Below are 19,225 nucleotides of genomic sequence, written 5' to 3'. Positions count from 1 at the left end.
CCCCGCCGCGCTGCCCGCGCGCTTCGCCGCCGCCAACACAACGCTGCCTCCTTCTCCTCCGCTCTTCGCGGTGTCTCGGGTGTTTTCAAACCGCGCCGAGCCGGAGCGGATTGCGGGAGAAGCCGGGGTAGGGGTGAGAAACGGCGGCGGAGGGAGAGGTGTGGGTCAGGCGTAAGGCGGTCAGCCCGGAGAGTGGGAGGGACGCGGGGCCCTTGGTGAGTGGCGGCGCGGCGGCGGCAGAGCGGGGTGAGGGCGGAGGTGAGCGGCGGGAGCGGACGGGAGGGGACAGAAAGGGACAGGAGGGGACAGAAGGGCACGGAGCGGTCACGGGCTCCGTCCTGGGTGGACGGGAGTGTGGGAAAGGTGAGACGAGTCGGGAGTCAGTCCCGGGGAAACGAGTGAGGGTCAGGGGTAGGCGGCTCGGTCCGGGCTGGAGCAGAGGGTCGGGGGTCGGTTCTCAGCAGGCGGGGGAAGGATGAAGGGAGGCCGGGGGGCGGTGCCGGATGGGAGACCTGAGGGGAGTCGGGGGGTTCGTGCCGGGTGGACGGGGAGCAGTAAAGGGTGTCGGGGAGCGGTCCCAGATGGACGGGAAGACGTGAGGGGAGTCGGGGGGCTCGTCCTAGATGGACAGGGAGACGTGAGGGGGAGTCGGGGGGCTCGTTCCGAATAGAAGTGAGGGGAGTCGGGGAGTTCATTCTGGATGGACAGGGGAGCAATGACGGGAGTCGGAGGGTTTGTTCCGGATGGGAGTGAGGGGAGTCCGGGGACTCGTTCCAGACGGACGGGGAGACGTGAGGGGAGTGAGGGGTTCGTTCCAAATAGAAGTGGGGGGAGTGAGGGGTTCGTTCCGATGGATGGGGGGAGCAGCGAGGGGAGTCGGGGGGCTCGTTCCGAATAGAAGTGAGGGGAGTCGGGGAGTTCATTCTGGATGGACAGGGGAGCAATGACGGGAGTCGGAGGGTTTGTTCCGGATGGGAGTGAGGGGAGTCGGGGGACTCGTTCCGAATAAGTGAGGGGAGTGAGGGGTTCGTTCCGGTGGACGGGGAGGAGTGGGGGGAGTCGGGATTTATCCCAGATGCAAGGGAGGGGAGTCAGGAGGTTCGTTCCGAATAAAAGTGAGGGGAGTCAGAGGGTTCGTTCTGGGTGGGAGTGAGAGGAGTCAGGGGGTTCGTTCTGAATAAAAGTGAGGGGAGTCGGGGGGCTCGTCCCCGGTGGGAGTGAGGGGAGTCAGGGGGTTCATTCTGGATGGATGGGGTAGGGAAGGGCTGGGAAAAGATGAGGAGAGCCAGTCAAGGGGGTGAGTCCCGGATGGACGAAGGGCCCGAGGGCTTGGTCCTGGGCAGATGGGAGGTGTCGGGAGTCAGCCCTGAATGGACGAGGGGAGTTTGGGAGTGGCTGAGAGCAGCGCGGGTGTGTTTGGGGTGGGCGCTGGGAGTCCCGGGGTGATGGTGCTGAGCAGCGAAAGTGTCAGGGTGTATGGGGATGGGAAGGGAGCAGGGGCTGTTCATGGAATTGGGGATTATCCTGAGTTGGAAGGGATCCCTGAGGGTCACTGAGCCCGGCTCAGCTGTAGAATCCAGGCAAATCCTGACTCTGCAAGGAGCTTTGCCCCGGTGGTTTGTGCAGGCAGGGCTGAGCCCTTGGGGTGCCAGGGGAGCATAAAAAATGAAGGGATTTGGGGCATTTGAGGGGTGCAGGAATGGGGGTGCAGTGTGGGAGGGAGGAGGTTACACCTGGGAGAAACTTCTGTCAGCTAGGCAGGGAAAATTTAGGGAAAAGCCTCAATCAGGGTTGGGGAGGGAGGTTGGCACAGGTGGAGGAGGAGCAGGATGCCCTGGAAAGGTTTGGTTTTGGGATCTCTGTTGGCAGGAGGAGCCTGGGGCTGGGAAGGGGCACGTTCCAGGTGTGGAGCTGCAGCTGGGAGGTGTCAGAGGGGGTGACTGGCAGCTTGTGCTGAGTTTTGGGGAGCTGCAGAGGGCTGGGTTTGGGACTGTGGGTGTTCCTGTGCCCCTCCATGGAAAAACTTTGTGCTTGGGAGAGAAAGTGCCAAGATTTGAACGCCAAAGTGTGACAGAGGGAGATGAATATTGGCACGGATCAAACAAATCCTGAAGCTGTGAGGGTCATCCCTGGGCAATAAAAGCTGCAGATAAGGGTTTGTTTGTAGGGAAACATGATTTGGGAAAGCTGCAGAGGGTTTTTGGGGGTGGAGGACCTGAATTTGCCACAGGGATGCACAGGAGGAGCTCCTGGTGCTCAGGCTGGCACCAGGGGCTGGCAAGGGGCAGGGGTGCCAAGGACACTGCTGGTGTCAGGAGGTGCTGCTGGCAGCAGGGCTGCCTGGGCACTGGGACAATTTTCCAGTGGGAAGTGGAGGAGCAGCAGTTGCTGGGAGGGAATTGAGAAGCTCACTGGGCAGTATTTATTCACAGGCTCTGAGCGTGCTCGGAGGCGATTCCTGTGCTGCTGCTGCTTCTGCTGCCCTTGCAGTGTGTGCCCCTCACCTTGCTGGCTCTGTGTGAGGCAGGCAGGACTCTTCCCTTGGGATTGTTCTGGACACAGGAGCTTGGACTGAGCCCAGCCTTTCCCTTTTCCCAAAATGAGTTCCATGCTGAGCTCTGCCCTGCGGAACCTCCCCGTGTCCTCAGCCTGGGCTGCTGGGGCCTGTGAGTATCTTTGGCTTTTGTTGGTGGGCATAAACCTCTGGGTGAAATGCTGGGTTTGGAATGGATGCTGGGATCTGAATCTGTCCCATTCTCACCTTTAAAAGGCTGACAGTGTTTATTTTTTAATCCAAATTACATTGTTGCCTTGTTTGTCCCTTCCTGCATCATATAGGGAGGAGTCTTGAGTTAACAGAAAGTATGTCAGGTTTCTGGACAGAGTAAACCACCCAACACAGGTGGTCAGGTGTCCTACAGTGACATTATTTGCTTTTCTAATCCTTCTTGCAGAGACTAGAACTGTTCCTAACATTTTTCTGGCTTTTTTTTTTTCCTTTCTTGTTTTCCAGTTACTCGATCACTCAGCTGCTCCTCGCAGTTCCAATCTGCAGGTAAGGGGAAAACACCAGAATCTCAGTGGGCCTGTGCTACACAGTTTTGGAAGCTTAAATCTTAGAAATGGTGCAGAATGCAGAGTGGTTCAGGTGCTCCTGAAAAGCTGCAAGCAAGGAAAACTTCAGGCAAACCAGTGTTTTCAGCAGAGTCCTCTCATCCTCTGAGTGCTGTTCCCAGTCTGCTCCTGGCTCCCAGCAGCCATTCCCAGTTTTTAGTCACAGTCCACAGGGAGTGTTTGGGGTGATCCATGCTCTGGGTTCACTGTGGGGGTTGCTCAGGTGACTCAGGCTTTGGGATTTTGGGAGCAGGCCTGGACAGCAGCTCCCCATTATTCCCTGGGCTTTGGGAAGAGCCTGAAGGAATCTCCAGACAGTGCTGGAGTTTTGTCCTGGCACTGACCTGTGGAATAATGCTGGGTCGTGACATCCCTTGTCTTGAACCTTGCCCACTGGGGAGAGAATTTCTTCCCATTAGGAAGAAATTTCTTCCCAGAAGGAAGAAGTTCTTGGCTGTGAGGGTGATGAGGAACAGGCCCCATCCCTGGAAGTGTTCCAGTCCAGGTTGGATGGAGCTTGGAGCACACTGGGATAGCAGAAGGTGTCCCTGTCCATGGCAGGGGGTGGCACTGGATGAGCTTTGAGGTCCCTTCCTACCCAAACCATTCCAAGATTCCAGTTCAGGTGTCCTACCTTCCCTGCCTTTCACTTACACACCAAAAAAGGCCATTTTTCTTTATCTTCTAGAAATCTTTGCAGGATCTATATGAAAATTGCTGATATTCTTGTCACCATCGCTTCTCTCTTCACAGCCCAGCCAAAGACTAAGCAGAGCTTGGGCAAAAGTGGGGTGAAGAATGTGGTGGTGGTGGAGGGTGTCCGCATTCCCTTCCTGCAGTCTGGCACCACGTGAGTACCAGAGAGGAGTGAAACCCAGAAAACACCCCCTGACTTGCTTAAAACTCAACTCTTTCTGTGAAAAAATCTCTCTTGTTCATTTTAATGGAGTTATTCTTGGGCCTAAAGGCTCAGGAGGTGCCCTGAGTTGGGCTGCTGCAGTTATTGCAGTTTATTTAGTGTAGGAATGTGGTTTGAAGATGATTTTTCCTGTGTTTGAATCCTGAGAAGAGTAAGGATTTATGGAGCATGTCTAGAGGAAGCAGTTGGAGAATTGATAGAGATGAAGCAACAAGTTTGACAGAACTTGGCAGGGCCAAGAATCATCTGTAGGCTCTTCTTCCTGGTTTGTTGTGCCACCAAATCCACAGCTGAACTAGAACCACACCTGACTGTCAGGATGGAGAAGGGATTTCTTTATCCCATCCCTGCTGCTTTTATGTGGGTTTAGTGCAGTAATTGCAGCCCCTCTGCCATGGAGCCAGGCTGGCAGAGGTGGGTGTGCCCACCTGGTGAGGAGAGGGATCCAGGGAGAGCTCAGAGCCCCTGGCAGGGCCTGAAGGGGCTCCAGGAGAGCTGCAGAGGGACTGGGGACAAGGATGGAGGGACAGGAGCCAGGGAATGGCTCCCACTGCCAGAGGGCAGGGCTGGATGGGATCTTGAGAATAAGGAATTGTTCCCTGGGAGGGTGGGCAGGCCCTGGCACAGGGTGCCCACCCTGGATCCCTGGCAGTGCCCAAGGCCAGGCTGGACATTGGGATTTGGATCCACCTGGGACAGTGGGAGGTGTCCCTGCCATGGCAGGGGTGGCACTGGATGAAATTTAGTGTCCCTTCCAACCCAAACCAATCTGTGATTCCTTGAAATGTTTGCTCAGTGGATCATTTCTGGTCCATCTCCAGTTCTTGCTGCTCACAGGAGAATTCTGTCCTGATTCCTGTACTGACAATTTGCACTGATTTCTCACACCTCTGAGTTTCTTCCTCTGCTCTTCACCCTCCAGGTATGCTGATCTGATGCCACATGACTTAGCCAGAGCAGCACTGCAGTAAGTAAATGGAGCACTGGAAGGGCTCAGAATTCTTGTTAAACTGCTGAGGTTTCAGGGTTGCAGAGCCAAGGCTCTGGGCTTGGCTCTGAACAGCTCAGGTGCTTTATTTTTCCTGGCCTCCCTCCACAGCAGTGGGTGGCTTAAGCAGTGGGGTTTGTGTTGTTTTTTTGGGGTTTTCAGTAGGTTGGTGTTGATGCAAAGAGATGCTGATGGTGACAAATTTTAGTGAATTTGATTCCCAGCTGTAGCTTTCTAGACACAGACATCAGAGCTGCTGTTGAGGTGTGCTCACATCTGGTGGGAAAAACAACCTGGTCAACACAGAGGAAATGAAGTGACAACAAGGGCATTGAGCTAATTCTGTAATCCTCCTATTCTGAGGGTCATTAGCAGTGGGTTTGTTCTGTTGAGAGGCAGAGCAAAGTGCTCTGGAGAAGAGAGAGGGCTTGGAGAAGCCTGGAGATGGCTGCCCCATCCCTGGCAGTGCCCAAGCTTGGAGCACCCTGGGACACTGGAAATGTCCCTGCCATGTCTGAGGTGGCACTGGATGAGCTTTGAGGTCCTTCCCAACCAAACTCTTTTGGGATTTGATGATTCTGTGAGCCATTTTATGCAATGAGAGATGTAAGGACTATAAAGTAATTGCTTTAATGAAGTTCTGCAATGATTTATTGTGACATTATCACCAAGATTGATTGCAGCCCACAATCAGCTACACTTCCCATGGGACCCACATGCACATGAGATTTCTTCTGAGGGGGGAACAGTTGCCCTGTTCTGCAGCCAAGCTGGAGGAAAAGGATGTTGGACAAGTTTTTATTTATGTGATGCAAATTCCCTTTGTTTTGATCCTGTCCTTAGGGGCCTGCTGACCCGGACCAGTGTCCCAAGGGATGTTGTTGATTACATTGTTTATGGCACAGTTATCCAGGAGGTGAAGACCAGTAATGTTGCCAGAGAGGTGGGTTCTATGCAGCATTCTCCTGAGAGTCTGATTTCTGTAAATGCCCTGAAAATGATAGATCTTTGCTAAAAAATGATTTCCCATTATTATTGTTTGTCTATATATTATTTGAAAGTATGAAGTAGTTGTGTAGTATTGTCTGTTAAGTGAGTTCCTGGGACTATAAGGAAAATTATTTTGTGATTCTTTGCTTCCTGTTGAAATCTGCTACAGATTTATTTTAGCATTGTTTTTTATCAAATTTTTATATTTCAATGCTGTGGAGCCCCTACTTGATTCTTCCCTGCAAGGGAAAGTTTTGTTGAGGGTTGCTGATCCCTCAGCTCCTAAACACCAGCTGGATTGAGCACTTCCCCAATATCCTGGGAGGAACAGAGTGTGCTGTGAGGGTTTGTTTTCTTGTGGTATTTATTTACTTATTTATTTGAGCTGCCTGCTCAGACACAGCATTCTCAGGATTTGAAGCAGAGCAGCTTTGCTGCCCTCTTTTTCCAGCAGCCAGAAAACACAATTCCTGCATTATCCTCAGGAGTCATGTGCCAGGCAGCAGCCTGATCTTTGCTAACCTGCAGCCTCTGCACCTGGAGAAATCCATGATGTTACCTGGGCTCCCTGTGCAGCCTCGTGAGTGCAAGGCCTGTCTTTGGTCACCTGCCAGTCAGATGGGGCTGCAGGGTAATTTTAACTTGGGAACAACTGCTGAACTTTCAACTAGTTGGCCGCATCCCAAGTAGGGAAGGTCTCTGGGCTGCTCGGATGAGTCACTGCTCTGCAGTTTGCTGCTCTCTGTGACGCCGCTCAGCCTTGTGCTGAGTGGTCTAAATCACCCTTTCACGTGTTGGCTTTACCAATAAGGTGAAGCAAAGTTAATGTTGAGTAGTTGGAGGCTCTTTTGATGTGTTTTTTTTAAAATGTGGGGTGTGATTTGTTTGTCTCTTTATTAAAAAATGTGGAGAGGCAGTGACTGTTCTCAGTGCAGCCTGCTCCAGAGCCTGGGGAGGGGAAGAGCTGCTGTCATAATTACTGGATGAAAACTCCATGTCTTTGTTGTCATCTCCACCTGGCAATGTGTGCTGGGCAGGGGGAGCTCTGCCTGGGAGCAGCAGCTGGAGGTTTAACCTCCCCTTTTGTTGTTGTAGGCTGCCTTGGGAGCAGGGTTCTCCGACAAAACTCCAGCCCACACTGTCACCATGGCCTGCATTTCCTCAAACCAGGCCATGACCACAGGTATGTGGGCTGCAAGAACAAGCTGTGGGGTTGAGAGGGAGCTTGGGAATTCTTTTATAGCCTTTATTCAACTGGCACTGCTTGTGAATGTAAAAAAAAACAACTGAAGAAATGCTGGAATGGAAGGAAAAATGGGATTTAGCCTGGGGAAAAGGAGACAGGGGGAATCTTGTGGCTCTGCACAACTCCCTGACAGCTGGGGGCAGACAGGGGGAAGTTGGGCTCTGCTCCCAGGGAATAGGGACAGGATGAGAGGGAACAGCCTCAAGCTGTGGCAGGGGAGAGTCAGGATGGGCATCAGGAGGAATTTTTCCCTGGAAAGGGTGGTCAGGCACTGGAAGGAGCTGCCCAGGGAATGGTGGAGTCCCCATCTCTGGAAGTGTCCAAGGAATTCCTGGAGATGACACTCAGAGCTCTGGGCTGGTGACAAGGTGGAGATCAGTCACAGGTTGGATTTGATGGTCTGGGAGGTCTTTTCCAACCTCGGGGATTCTGTGGAAGTTTTTTAGCCAACAAAATACAACATGAAGTGAGTGTCTGCTGTAGGCCTGCAGCAGCATCTCTGCCCAGTGTCTGTGATAATTTGGAAGGTAAAGACTGACCATGGTGAGAAATTTGCTCCTTTTATCTTTGCCTTAGCCTAACCAGGGCTAAAAAATGGAGACACAGCTCAAACTGCTGGGGCTTTCCTTCCCTCCCTGCTCTATGTGACAAGGACAAGTGACAGCCAAGTGACAGCAGCTCATGTGTAACCCAGCCATGGCCAGGGGCTGCAGGAGGGGTGCAGGAGTGGCCAGGGCTCTGTTGGGGTGCCTGTTTTCAACTTCCCTTTTTCCCTGTTGAGGTCAGGATTGAAGGCACTCGAGAGGATGGCTCACATTCAGACTCAGGTGTTTATTATTTCTTATCTATGTTACAGTCTCACAGCAGTGAGTTCTGCAGTTCTTCACTAACAAGGCACAAAATGGCCAACCATCTCTTGGGCTAAATTATCCAATTAAGAAATGACACCTAAATTATTTTCACTTTTAACCCAATAACTAATCAGTCAAAGTCTGCAATGTGGACTTTGCTGTCCAATTACAAAACACCACCCAAACCCATGAAGGAGAAGGAAGAAGGTAAAGAAGGACAACCTGCCACCACCCTAAAACCTCCATCCTGCCCCATATTTATTACCATATTCTAAAACCCCAAACTCCAAGTTTTCCACCCTGTGATTTCACACATTTCTACCCCACTCCACACCCACAATCCCAGTGCTCTCAATCAATTCTGGAAGCTTCTCCACGGCCTCAGGTCAAATGCAGTGCTCCCTGGGGATCAGAGTGTGTCAGCACAGAAAGTCTGAAATTCTCAGCACAGAAAATCTGAAATTCTCAGCACCCAGAACTCCAGCAAGGGGGTGAGTGGCCCTGTCCTGGCAGTGTTCCTGTCCCTGTCCTGGCAGTGTTTCTGTCCCTGCAGGGGTGGGGATGATTGCAGCTGGCCAGTGTGACGTGGTGGTGGCCGGCGGCGTGGAGCTCATGTCCGACGTCCCCATCCGCCACAGCAGGAAGATGAGGAAGACCATGCTGACCCTGAACAGAGCCAAGACCCTGGGCCAGAAGCTCTCCCTCATTTCCAAAATTCGCCCTGACTACTTTGCTCCCGAGGTATTTTTTGGTTTTTCAGGCATTTAGATGTTTAGTGAACTGGTTTAGAGGGTGGGAACAGCCCTTGATGGGGAGGATTTAAGATGGGTGAGGTGTTTCCTGGTGTTCACCATGATCAATCTCTGTTCTCTGCCTTGGGTTAGAACACTGATTAATGCATCTCACAGCATTTGGGCCTCTGCTTTTTCTTCCCATGTGTTCATCTCTAGCAAACCAAACTTAGTGCTAAGCCTCCTTCTGCAACTCCTGGACAAACTATGCTGCAGATGACAGAAATAGAAGGTTTTTTACCCATAAATACAAAGGTTATTCTGAAGTGTCAGAAGCATTCTAGGGTCAGAGGAATTTTACTAGATAACAGCAGTAACCCCCTTAGTATTAGGAATATCCTCAGTATATCAATTTGATTAATTTGATTAAACATGCTTTACGATTCCTGTTCCTGGCCAAATCCTGCCAGGGGCTGGATGTCTTCAGAAAGCTGAACCATGGGGCTCAGCTCTGTGTGCTCCCAGGAGGGTTTTTGTCCCACCTGTGCTGACTCTCCCTCCCCGTGGCAGCTCCCAGCTGTGGCAGAGTTCTCCACCAGCGAGACCATGGGGCACTCTGCCGACCGCCTGGCCGCCGCCTTCGGCGTCTCCCGCCTGGAGCAGGACGAGTACGCGCTGCGCTCGCACACGCTGGCCAAGAGAGCCCAGGACGAGGGGCTGCTGCAGGATGTGGTGCCCTTCAAAGTGCCAGGTGACAGTGCCAGGGCCAGCCCTCGCTGCTGGGGGCAGCTCCAGGCAGTGCTGGGGGGCTGGGTGGGTTTTGTCAGGGTGTTTGTCCCTGCTGCAGAGCTGCTGGCGTGGGGAGGTGTTTGTAAATGGGATGACTGAAGGTGGAAACACAGAAGCATGGAATGGTTTGGGTGGGAAGGGACACTGAACATCACCCAGTTCCTGCCCTGACACAGAATCACAGAATCACAGAATTTTCAAGACTGGAAGAGACCTATAAGATCATCTAGTCCAGCCGATGTTCTAACTGTTCAGCTAGATCATGGCAGCAAGTGCCACATCCAGTCTTTTTTTAAATTCTTCAAGGGATGATGCCTCTACCACCTCACTGGGTAAATGATTCCAGTTTCTGACCACTCTTTCTGTGAAGTATTTCCTTCTTACTTCTAACTTACATCTAGCTTGACGCAACTTGAGACTGTGTCCTCTTGTTCTATCCGTTGTCGCCCGGAGAAAGAGGCCGACCTCCAGCTCACTACAGCCACCCTTCAGGAAGTTGTAGAGAGTGATGAGGTCACCCCTTAGTCTCCTTTTCTCCAGGCTGAACAACCCCAGCTCCCTCAGTCGCTCTTCATATGGCTTGTGTTCCAAGCCCCTTATTAGTTTCGTTGCTCTCCTCTGGACACGCTCAAGTAACTCAACGTCCCTCTTAAAGTGAGGGGCCCAGAACTGGATACAGTACTCCAAGTGAGGCCACACCTTCCACTGTCCCAGGGTGCTCCCAGCCCCAATGTCCAGCCTGGTCTTGGACATTCCCAGGGATCCAGGGGCAGCCACAGCTTCTGTGGGAATTCCATCCCAGGCCCTCCCTACCCTCCCAGGGAAGAGATCTTACCCCAATATCCTTCCCCCTCCAATATCCTTCCCCTCCAATATCCTTCCCCCTCCAATATCCTTCCCCCTCCAATATCCTTCCCCCCCAAATCCTTTCCCAATATCCTTCCCCCCCAATATCCTTCCCCAATATCCTTCCCCATATCCCGTCTAACCCTGTTGGAACCTGAAATGCAAGAGATTGTCAGAACTTTGGGCCTGTAAGCCAAGCTTAGAATTAAACACAGGATTTGATCTGAAACCTTAGAAACGACTTTGGAACTTAAGTGCTAAAAGCAAGAATGTGGATTTATAGTTTAAAGCAGAGACACGTTAAGCTAAGTAAAGGAAAGGTTAGAGTTTTAAGGTTTAAGATATAGAAAAAATAAAGTAATTACAAAGGTAAACAAGGAGTTTAGAATGCAGTACTGTAGGTTTGTGTGTCATAACATGATTGGCTAAGAAAGCTTCCACTGTAGCATGAGTCCATAAGATTAAATATTTAAGGATTGGGTTAAGAATATAAATATTCTTATTGGTCAATAACTCCTTGAAAGGTCTTGTGACCTTCTGAGCCTTGCAGTGAAGATGTGAGCAGAACTCACCTTTCCTGCTTATGTAGAAGATAAGAAAAATAAACCACATCATCTAAAAAGCTCAGAGATCCCCTCTCTAACTCATTCAAAACTCCTTCAAAAATACCCATCTAACCCTGCCCTCTGTCCTACCTTTACATATCTAAATTTTTTCTTGCCAAGCCCATATCTATGTTAATGAACAAGGGAAAATCAGGACAATTGGCCATGGAATCCCCCTGCTCTTCCTCCAGGCAAGAGAAACCACCTTTATACCTCAGAATATCAACAACAAACACAAGCCCAACAAAATCCCAGTCTGGTAACTCAGATGCTGGATGGGAAGAGCTGGAATGTGGCAGGCTCCATTTCACCAGGCCTCACACTCCTTGCTGGGAGGTGAAATAATCTGGGGAGAACCTTCAAACCTGTCCTGCTGTCCCCCTCACCCCCCAGGAGCCAGGGGACACACTTGGCTGCAATGCCTGTTCATTTGGGAACTCTGATTGGTATCTTGGAGAAATATTCCTTGCAGATCCATGGTTCCTTGTGGTCTTTATGATAAAATTAGTACTTTCTCTTAACAGGCTTATTTAGCAGTTGGATATATTTGGGTTTTCCCAGTGCTCTTTATTCCTCAAACTCAGCATGCAAATGTAAACTGATTCAAGGCCAGTTCTCCATTTAGGCTTTTTAACCTAAATTTAAATTCTTTTCTCAGCTGGGTTTCCCATGTGGTAATTTTTCCTTCCAGTAAACAGATGGCAGCACTTTGTTTTTGCTGTCATCTGAGGAAAAGTGAGGTAGCTTCAATTTTTTAAGTGCTGTTTTTAGCCATGTTAAGTATCCTGATGCCACAAACACATTTTCCTTTTTTCCCCTCCTCACACTTGTCCTGAACCCCACAATTTTCTGATTTTTTTCCCCCCCCTGGAGTCCTGATGATGAAATCCTTGTGCATGGCTGATTTTTGTAGTTGAAATGTACTTTTTTTTCCTTCACCAGGCAAAGACACAGTCACCAAAGACAACGGGATCCGCCCGTCCTCCCTGGAGCAGATGGGAAAACTGAAGCCAGCCTTTGTCAAGCCCTATGGAACAGTGACAGCAGCCAACTCCTCCTTCCTGGTAATTCCTGTTCCCAGCACTGTCAGCCAGAGGGGAGAACTGTGCACCTGACCCTCTGTCTCCCTTAGCTGGTATCATTGGGAATGACCCTTTTAATTTCCAGATTTTCCGGGAACTCCATTGTAATCTGGTGGATTTGGGTATTGGATAGTTTCATTTTCAAATCCATAACAAAACCCCTGAAGTTTTGGGATGTCTGACCTGTTTGCTTCTCTGTAGCTGCTTCATGAGGGTCAATCCTTGAAAAGCCCTTGGAGGGATTCTGTCCCAGGGTGGGGGTTGGTCACGTTGTACAACTGAAGTCAGTGGGTTTAGTCTGGGTTCACAGAATTATGGAATGGTTTGGGTTGGAAGGGACCTTAAATCTCATCCAGTGCCACCCCCTGCCATGGGCAGGGACACCTTCCACTGTCCCAGGGTGCTCCAAGCCTTATCCAGCCTGGCCTTGGGCACTGCCAGGGATCCAGGGGCAGCCACAGCTCTGGAGGGACAGGACCCAGGGAATGGCTCCCACTGCCAGAGGGCAGGGCTGGATGGGATATTGGGAATGAGGAATTGTTCCCTGGCAGGGTGGGCAGGCCCTGGCACAGCTGTGGCTGCCCCTGGATCCCTGGCAGTGCCCAAGGGCAGGCTGGACTTTGGGGCTTGTGATGCCTGGAAATAGAACACAACCTTTGCCAGACAACATTAGAATAAAAACAAACCTTTCCTTGAAAGCCTTCAGGTACAGAATGTGGCAAAAATCCACATCCTGAATTAGATTTGTGCCATTCCATACAAGCTGGGGCAATTAGAATATCCAGCCATTATTGTCCAATTAGAGGAGCAGTTGGTTAAGTGATTCCCCCCTGGCTTCTGTTCCATGGGAGCTCTCCTCCCCACCTCCTACCCTTCCTTTATCATGTCTGTGATTTCATGGTGCAAAATAAAAAGTTCTTGGAGTAGTAACAGGAAAAACGAAACAATAGTTTAGAAATGCATCAATAAGAGTTTGTTCACTGCTGGAAAAGCACTGGAAGTTATAGCAAAGCATTAAACATTCTACAAAGCTACACAGATATAAAAGGTAAAAACTCTGAGCACTTGGAGCAAAGGGAGGTGTCCCTGCCCATGGCCCATGGAACTGGATATGATTTAAGGTCCCTTCCAACCCAAACCATTCCATGATTTGATGTGCCAAACCCACAATAAGTGGGTTTAATAATAACCCACATTTTTGTCATGTGGTGAGCCTGGGGCTTGTATCATCCCAGAATTATTCCCATTTTTGGGATGGAAATGAGAGGACAGCTGAATGTTTGGGGTTACCAGCTTGTCCCAGGCCTAGCAGGGCTTTGAGGCTCCTCTGTCCTGGGTGGAACAGGGGAATTGTGCCTGTGGGCTGTGAGAAGGTGCTTCAGCACTATGTGTGTGCTGGCATCACCAGTGACCATCCATCCCTCCATCCCCTCAATCCAGCAGCCTTGTCCTTTGGTCCCTGTCATTGTGGGGTGTCCTGGAGGCTCTGTTGGTTTCAGGTCCTCTCTTTCTGGGGGTTGTGGGGCTCGTTGTGGGCAGGTCCCTCACCCCTCACCTTTCTCCCTGCTCATTCCAGACTGATGGAGCGTCGGCGATGCTGATCATGTCTGAGGAGAAGGCCCTGGCCATGGGCTACAAACCAAAGGCCTACCTAAGGTAGGAGGGGCTGCTCCAGTGGCCTCTGCTCCTGCTTCCTTCTCCTCTGCCTGGCACTCACAGCCCTTTTCCTGCACAGGGATTTCGTGTACGTGTCCCAGGATCCCAAGGACCAGCTGCTCCTGGGGTAGGTGGAGATGGAGAGCTCTCCCCACAGCCCCTGCTCCCACAACAGCCTTCTCCTGCCATGATGGGGTTTTGGAAAGTGCCTCAGGAGATGTTGAATCTCTCCAGGCCTTCACAAGGTGGGAGAGCAGCAGTGGCAGGAACATCCCAGGATTGCTGGGGCACCTCAGCAATAGTTCTGGGGGCTGTGCCTCCCTTGGGCAGGGATGGGCCATGAGCCCAGAGAGAAGGATGTGACTGTGGAAGAGGGAGGATGGAGCTCACAGGGAACATAGATGCAAGACTGGTGTGTTTTCCCTCCTCCAGCCCCACCTATGCCACCCCCAAAGTGCTGGAGAAGGCCGGGCTCAGCATGAGTGACATCGATGTGTTTGAGTTCCACGAGGCCTTTGCTGTAAGTGCTCTAAAGCTGGGATGGCTCCCTGTGGCCACCTGCCTTGGGTTAGTCCCAATGTCACCCTCTCCTCCCTTGCAGGGCCAGATCCTGGCTAACCTGAAAGCCATGGATTCAGACTGGTTTGCAAAGAACTACATGGGCAGGAGGTCAAAGGTAAGGCACACTCAGGACATTTCCTGCTTGTCCTGCCCCTCCAGGCCCTTGTCTCCTCTCCAGCTCTACTGGAGCCCCTTCAGGCCCTGCAAGGGGCTCTGAGCTCTCCCTGGATCCTTCTCCTCTCCAGCTGAGCACCCCCAGCTCTCCCAGCCTGGCTCCAGCCTTGGGAGCAGCTCTGGGGTCTCCTCTGCACCCACTTTTCTCTGCAGTTCAGTTCAACTTTGGGGTTCCTGGGCTCCCTCCTGCCCGTGCTGGTGCTGCACAGCCAGGCTCTGGCTCTGTCCTGTGAGGGGCAGTGATGCTCCTTGAGCTTGGCTTAGCAAATCCCAGTTTGTGCAGTTTCTTTGGGACATGAGATTTCCTTGGGCTGCTGTTCCCGTTGTCGGCAGGAGGTGGAGATCCAGAGCCACAATCCCTGCAGAGGAGGGTGGTGAGGGCAGTGAGAGGGGCTCAGCCCTTGCTCAGTGCAGGGCTCCCCTGAGGGGCTGCAGGTGTGGTTTTGTCCTTTGGGGTGGTTTTATCCCCTCATCAGCCATCCTGAGCTGCTTTAGGCTGGATGTTGCGATTAGGGGGGATGAGGTGTCACCCCTTCCAGCCAGGTGACATGGGGTGTGTCCCTCTGTGTCCCTGCAGGTTGGAGCCCCTCCCCTGGACAAGTTCAACACCTGGGGGGGCTCCCTGTCCCTGGGACACCCCTTTGGGGCCACCGGCTGCCGCCTGGTCATCACTGCTGCCCACAGGCTGAAGAAGGAGGGGGGCCAGTACGGCCTGGTGGCTGCCTGTGCTGCAGGAGGGCAGGTAATGGTGCTGTGCCCCAGCCTGGGGAGAGGGAGGGACCTTGGGAGAGGGCAGGAACAGCAGGGCTGGTCCTGCTGGGACTCTGCAGTCCTGCTTGGTGAGCCCAGCTCTGGGTGCTGCGTGTTCAGAGCTCCCTCAGACACCTCTGGCTGCCCCCATCACCCCTCAGTCCTGTCCCTGTTCCCTGGGAGCTGTGGCCTCCTGGCAGGGACTTGTGCAGAGCCACAAGGTCCCCCCTGAGCCTCCTTTTCTCCAGGCTGAGCCCCTTCCCAGCTCCCTCAGCCTCTCCTGGGGCTCCATTCCCTTCCCAGCTCCCTCAGTCCCTCCTGGGGCTCCATTCCCTTCCCAGCTCCCTCAGCCTCTCCTGGGGCTCCATTCCCTTCCCAGCTCCGTTCCCTTCTCTGGACACGCTCCAGCCCCTCCAGGTCTCTCCTGGCAGGAGGGGCCCAGAGCTGCCCCCAGCACTGGAGGTGCCCCAGCAGTGCCAGCACAGGGGACGGGCACTGCCCTGGCCCTGCTGCCACCCCAGAGCTGGCACAGCCCAGGGGCCATTGGCCTCTGGCACATCTGGGCACACCTGGGCTCGTGTCCAGCTCATGTTCTTGATAGGAGTCTGTGTCAATAATAATAATTAGTCCTGTCTCTGTTAATGAGCCATTCCTGTGCTGTTTTGTCTCTGTTTGTCCCCAGGGTCACGCGATGATTGTGGAGCTCTACCCCCAGTAACAGCCCTGGCAGTGCTGTCCCTCCACCCTGTGCCTGGCGATGCCATTTCAATGCACTAATAAATCCTACACCCAATCCTTCTTGGAGAGGGGATTTGTGGCCTTTGTCAATCCCTTTTAGCTACTCAGCCAGTAATTTTTATGTAATGAGCACGCTCTATTCCACTTCCAGGAGAGGAGCAGTTAACACAGCTCTGAGTCTCTGCAGGCTCCCTGTAACTGTCTGATCCCTCTGGTAACTCTTCAGGATTTCTCCCACGGGGGAACAAAAGTTATTCCAAAGCTCTGGATGGAGGATTAAGTTTGGAGATCAGGAGCATGTGAAGGGAGGGGCTGAGAGGGGAGGTAATGCTGTGGGAGGAGCAGCTCAGTGGGGCAGTCCCAGGGGCTGAGCTGGGCTCTGAGGGGGCACTTTGCTCCACACTGTCCAAATGCTGTTGGAATGGGCAAATTGCATCTGACAAATGAATGTCACTGATGGAACTGCAATAAATCAGGACAAAACCCAGTTCTGGCTGTTTTCTTTCCCTCCCTTCACCTGAAATGCTTTGGGGACTGTTCCTGTGCTGGAGGCTGAGCTGACACCAGGTGTTGGCTCTCTGAAATCCTGGAATCACAGCTGGTGTGAGTGGGCAGGGGCTTGGAGAGGTCACCTAACCCACCTTCTGCCATGGCAGGGACACTTCCACTGTCCCAACCCCAATGTCCAGCCTGGCCTTGGGCACTGCCAGGGATCCAGAGGCAGCTCCAGCTGCTCTGCCCACCCTGTGCCAGGGCCTGCCCACCCTGCCAGGGAACAATTCCTCATTCCCAATCTCCCATCCATCCCTGCCCTCTGGCACTGGGAGCCATTCCCTGGGTCCTGTCCCTCCATCCTTGTCCCCAGTCCCTCTGCAGCTCTCCTGGATCCCCTTCAGGCCCTGGCAGGGGCTCTGAGGTGTTGACAAACTTCAAGTGTGCAGGGCTGTCCTTCACCCTAGCTTTGGGAAGATGAGATTTTTGTTCTTTTAATTTCCTCATTATTTTCTTCACTTGTTCTTCATGGCTTGGTGATGCTGAGGGTGGCTGCCCTTACCTGCCAGGGAGCAGAGTTTCTCCTAAATAACCTCACAAACACCTCCGAGTCCTTTTTCTGACAGAAGCAGTTTCTGCCACCCACCAGCTGCTGCCTGGCTCTCCTCGGCTGAGACAAGGGATGGGTGCAGCACCCGGGCTGTCCTGTTTATTCTTCCTTGGAAATCTTGTGCAAGAGCACTGCTCCAGGGGGACAGGGGAACTGCCAGGGCCAGAGGAAGGCCGAGATTGCTTTAGAATCACAGAATCTTTTAGGATGTGTGAAAAACGCCAATCACTTGTTTTTAAAATTTTTAAAAGTTAAATAGTAATAAAATGGTTAGGACAATATGAGACAATAAAAACAAAGAGTTACGGACGTCTGGGTACCTTTTCTGGGCATCACGAGCCTGAAAAAGGACCCCGGTTAACAAAGATTAACCCTTAAAAGCAATAGCCTGTTACATATTCATAGACTTCATACATGATTCATAAATTCCATTCAAACACAAGATTCTGTCTGGTCATTGTCAACTTCTTCCTCCAAATCCTAACAGCGCCTTCGAGGTGGAAAGAAGTTAGTTTCTTCTGATAAGAAGGCAATAAATTCTTTTTTTCTGAAAGATTTAGGTGTCCTGTGGCTGCTGTCTTGCTGCAAGTCCTTTCTTTTAAACAAAGCATCTGACGTAGCATAGTTTCTATTTTAACAATTTTTATAACCTAAAACTATATTTAACACAGTACTTAAGAGAATTAATACAGCATTGCTTTCTAACACAACACATACAATATCCATTTGAATATTTGCAAAAAGCCAATCATAAAATACATGCATTTTTCACAGATGGAAAAGAAAAGTGGGAAAACTCCGCATTGAGTCCAGCCACTCCCCCACCACTGACCCACAAATGCCACATCCACGCTGCTGTTGAATCCCTCCCGGGACGGGCACTCCAGCCGTGCCCTGCCCACCCTGCAGGTGTTATTTGGGGGGGTTTAACCCCTTGCAGGCTGCGGGGGCAGAGCAGCGCCCTGGGCAGCTGCAGGCGGGACCGGCCCGCACACGCTCGGCCGGGCAGGGCTGCAGCCCGTCGGATGTGACTCATCCCGGAGACTCATCCCGCTCCTCCCCCGCTCCGCCGCTGCCTCTCCCGCGTCCCCGCCGCCTGCGGGACCCTCGGGGCCATCGATCGGCACCACCGAGGCTGAAGCCGCTCCGGTGCGTTCCGTGCCCGTGCGGCGTGCAAGGTGCCCAGGGTAGCGGGGTGGGCTGGCGGCAGCGGTCCGGGAGGGCTGTGGGATCCTCGGCTGAGCCCCTGCGCGGCTCCCGGTCCGGATGGAGCCCACTCGAGCCCCGCCCGGCCCCGTGCCTCGGCTCCTGGCATGCCCAGGGGTCCCGTGTGCCCGGCGGGGCCGTTTGTGGGGCAGCGCTCGGGGCACGCCCGGGGCTGTGCCCGTGGAGGCAGCGCCCGGGCAAAGGTTCCTTTGGCTCTTCTGGTGTCGGGCACGGAGCCGGAGCGAGGTAGGAGGAAGGGGGGATAAGAAGGAAGGAGTCAGAGATCCCGGCCGGGCGGTGCCGGTGTCCCCTGCGGGCTCAGGGCACGGCAGAGCCGGGCCGGTGTCACCGGCGTGTCACCCCCGGGAGCAGCCCCTTGTGCTGGGGGGCACGGGGTGGGTGGCACCGAGGAGCGCGACAGCCCCCGACTGTGTGCCCACGGCAGGGACTATGGGATGGTGGCTTGGCAGGGTGGAGGGCTGGGGGGTTGTGGGGCCTGCAGGATATGGGGGAGCTGATCCAGGGCCCCCCCGCTGACGGAGCCCCGTTTGCAGGGAGCCAGAACCGCCCCCGGCCCCACATGGAGCTCCCGGCGGAGGATGGGGCTGAGGCACCCCAGGAGGGGAGCCCCGAGGCTGAGGTGAGAGTGGGCAGGGGCTGGGGACCCCTCCTGGACAGCTGCCAGGGAACCCCAGCAGTGGAAGAGGGGGGAAATCCATGGATGGGGATGTGAGACCTCCACAGGTGGCAGTTTGGGAACCCCCATGAATGAAAGGGGGAGACCCACAAGTGAAAGATGGGAGACCCCATAGGTAGGTGTTTGGGTACCCAGATGTGGGGAGAATGTGAAACCCCACAGGAGGAGGTTTGGGGACCC

At 53.0% G+C, this 19,225-nt stretch overlaps 1 protein-coding gene across 3 annotated transcripts; it reads left to right on the top strand.

The window, feature by feature from the left end:
- The first annotated feature begins 195 nt into the window (after positions 1 to 195).
- On the top strand, positions 196 to 16,527 carry HADHB (hydroxyacyl-CoA dehydrogenase trifunctional multienzyme complex subunit beta). 3 transcript variants are annotated; one of them, XM_058801709.1, is made up of 16 exons: positions 196 to 215; positions 2,433 to 2,666; positions 3,014 to 3,055; positions 3,868 to 3,964; positions 4,956 to 5,000; positions 5,865 to 5,964; positions 7,107 to 7,194; positions 8,662 to 8,849; positions 9,410 to 9,590; positions 12,022 to 12,143; positions 13,738 to 13,817; positions 13,897 to 13,944; positions 14,250 to 14,337; positions 14,419 to 14,493; positions 15,130 to 15,294; positions 15,985 to 16,527. In XM_058801709.1, exons 2-16 carry the CDS (start codon positions 2,600 to 2,602, stop codon positions 16,018 to 16,020), a joined length of 1,422 nt encoding a protein of 473 aa, XP_058657692.1. In that variant the 5' UTR covers positions 196 to 215; positions 2,433 to 2,599; the 3' UTR covers positions 16,021 to 16,527. The 3 variants fall into 3 exon arrangements, with proteins under 3 accessions (XP_058657692.1, XP_058657694.1, XP_058657693.1); XM_058801711.1 differs by lacking the exon at positions 196 to 215 and adding an exon at positions 236 to 258; XM_058801710.1 differs by lacking the exon at positions 196 to 215 and adding an exon at positions 272 to 363.
- Positions 16,528 to 19,225: the final 2,698 nt, after the last annotated feature.

This window comes from Ammospiza caudacuta, chromosome 3 (assembly GCF_027887145.1).
Source record: "Ammospiza caudacuta isolate bAmmCau1 chromosome 3, bAmmCau1.pri, whole genome shotgun sequence".
Classification (NCBI taxonomy): domain Eukaryota; kingdom Metazoa; phylum Chordata; class Aves; order Passeriformes; family Passerellidae; genus Ammospiza; species Ammospiza caudacuta.
The sequence above is the reverse complement of the archived record's forward strand: the minus strand, read 5'-3'. Positions and strand labels throughout refer to the sequence as shown.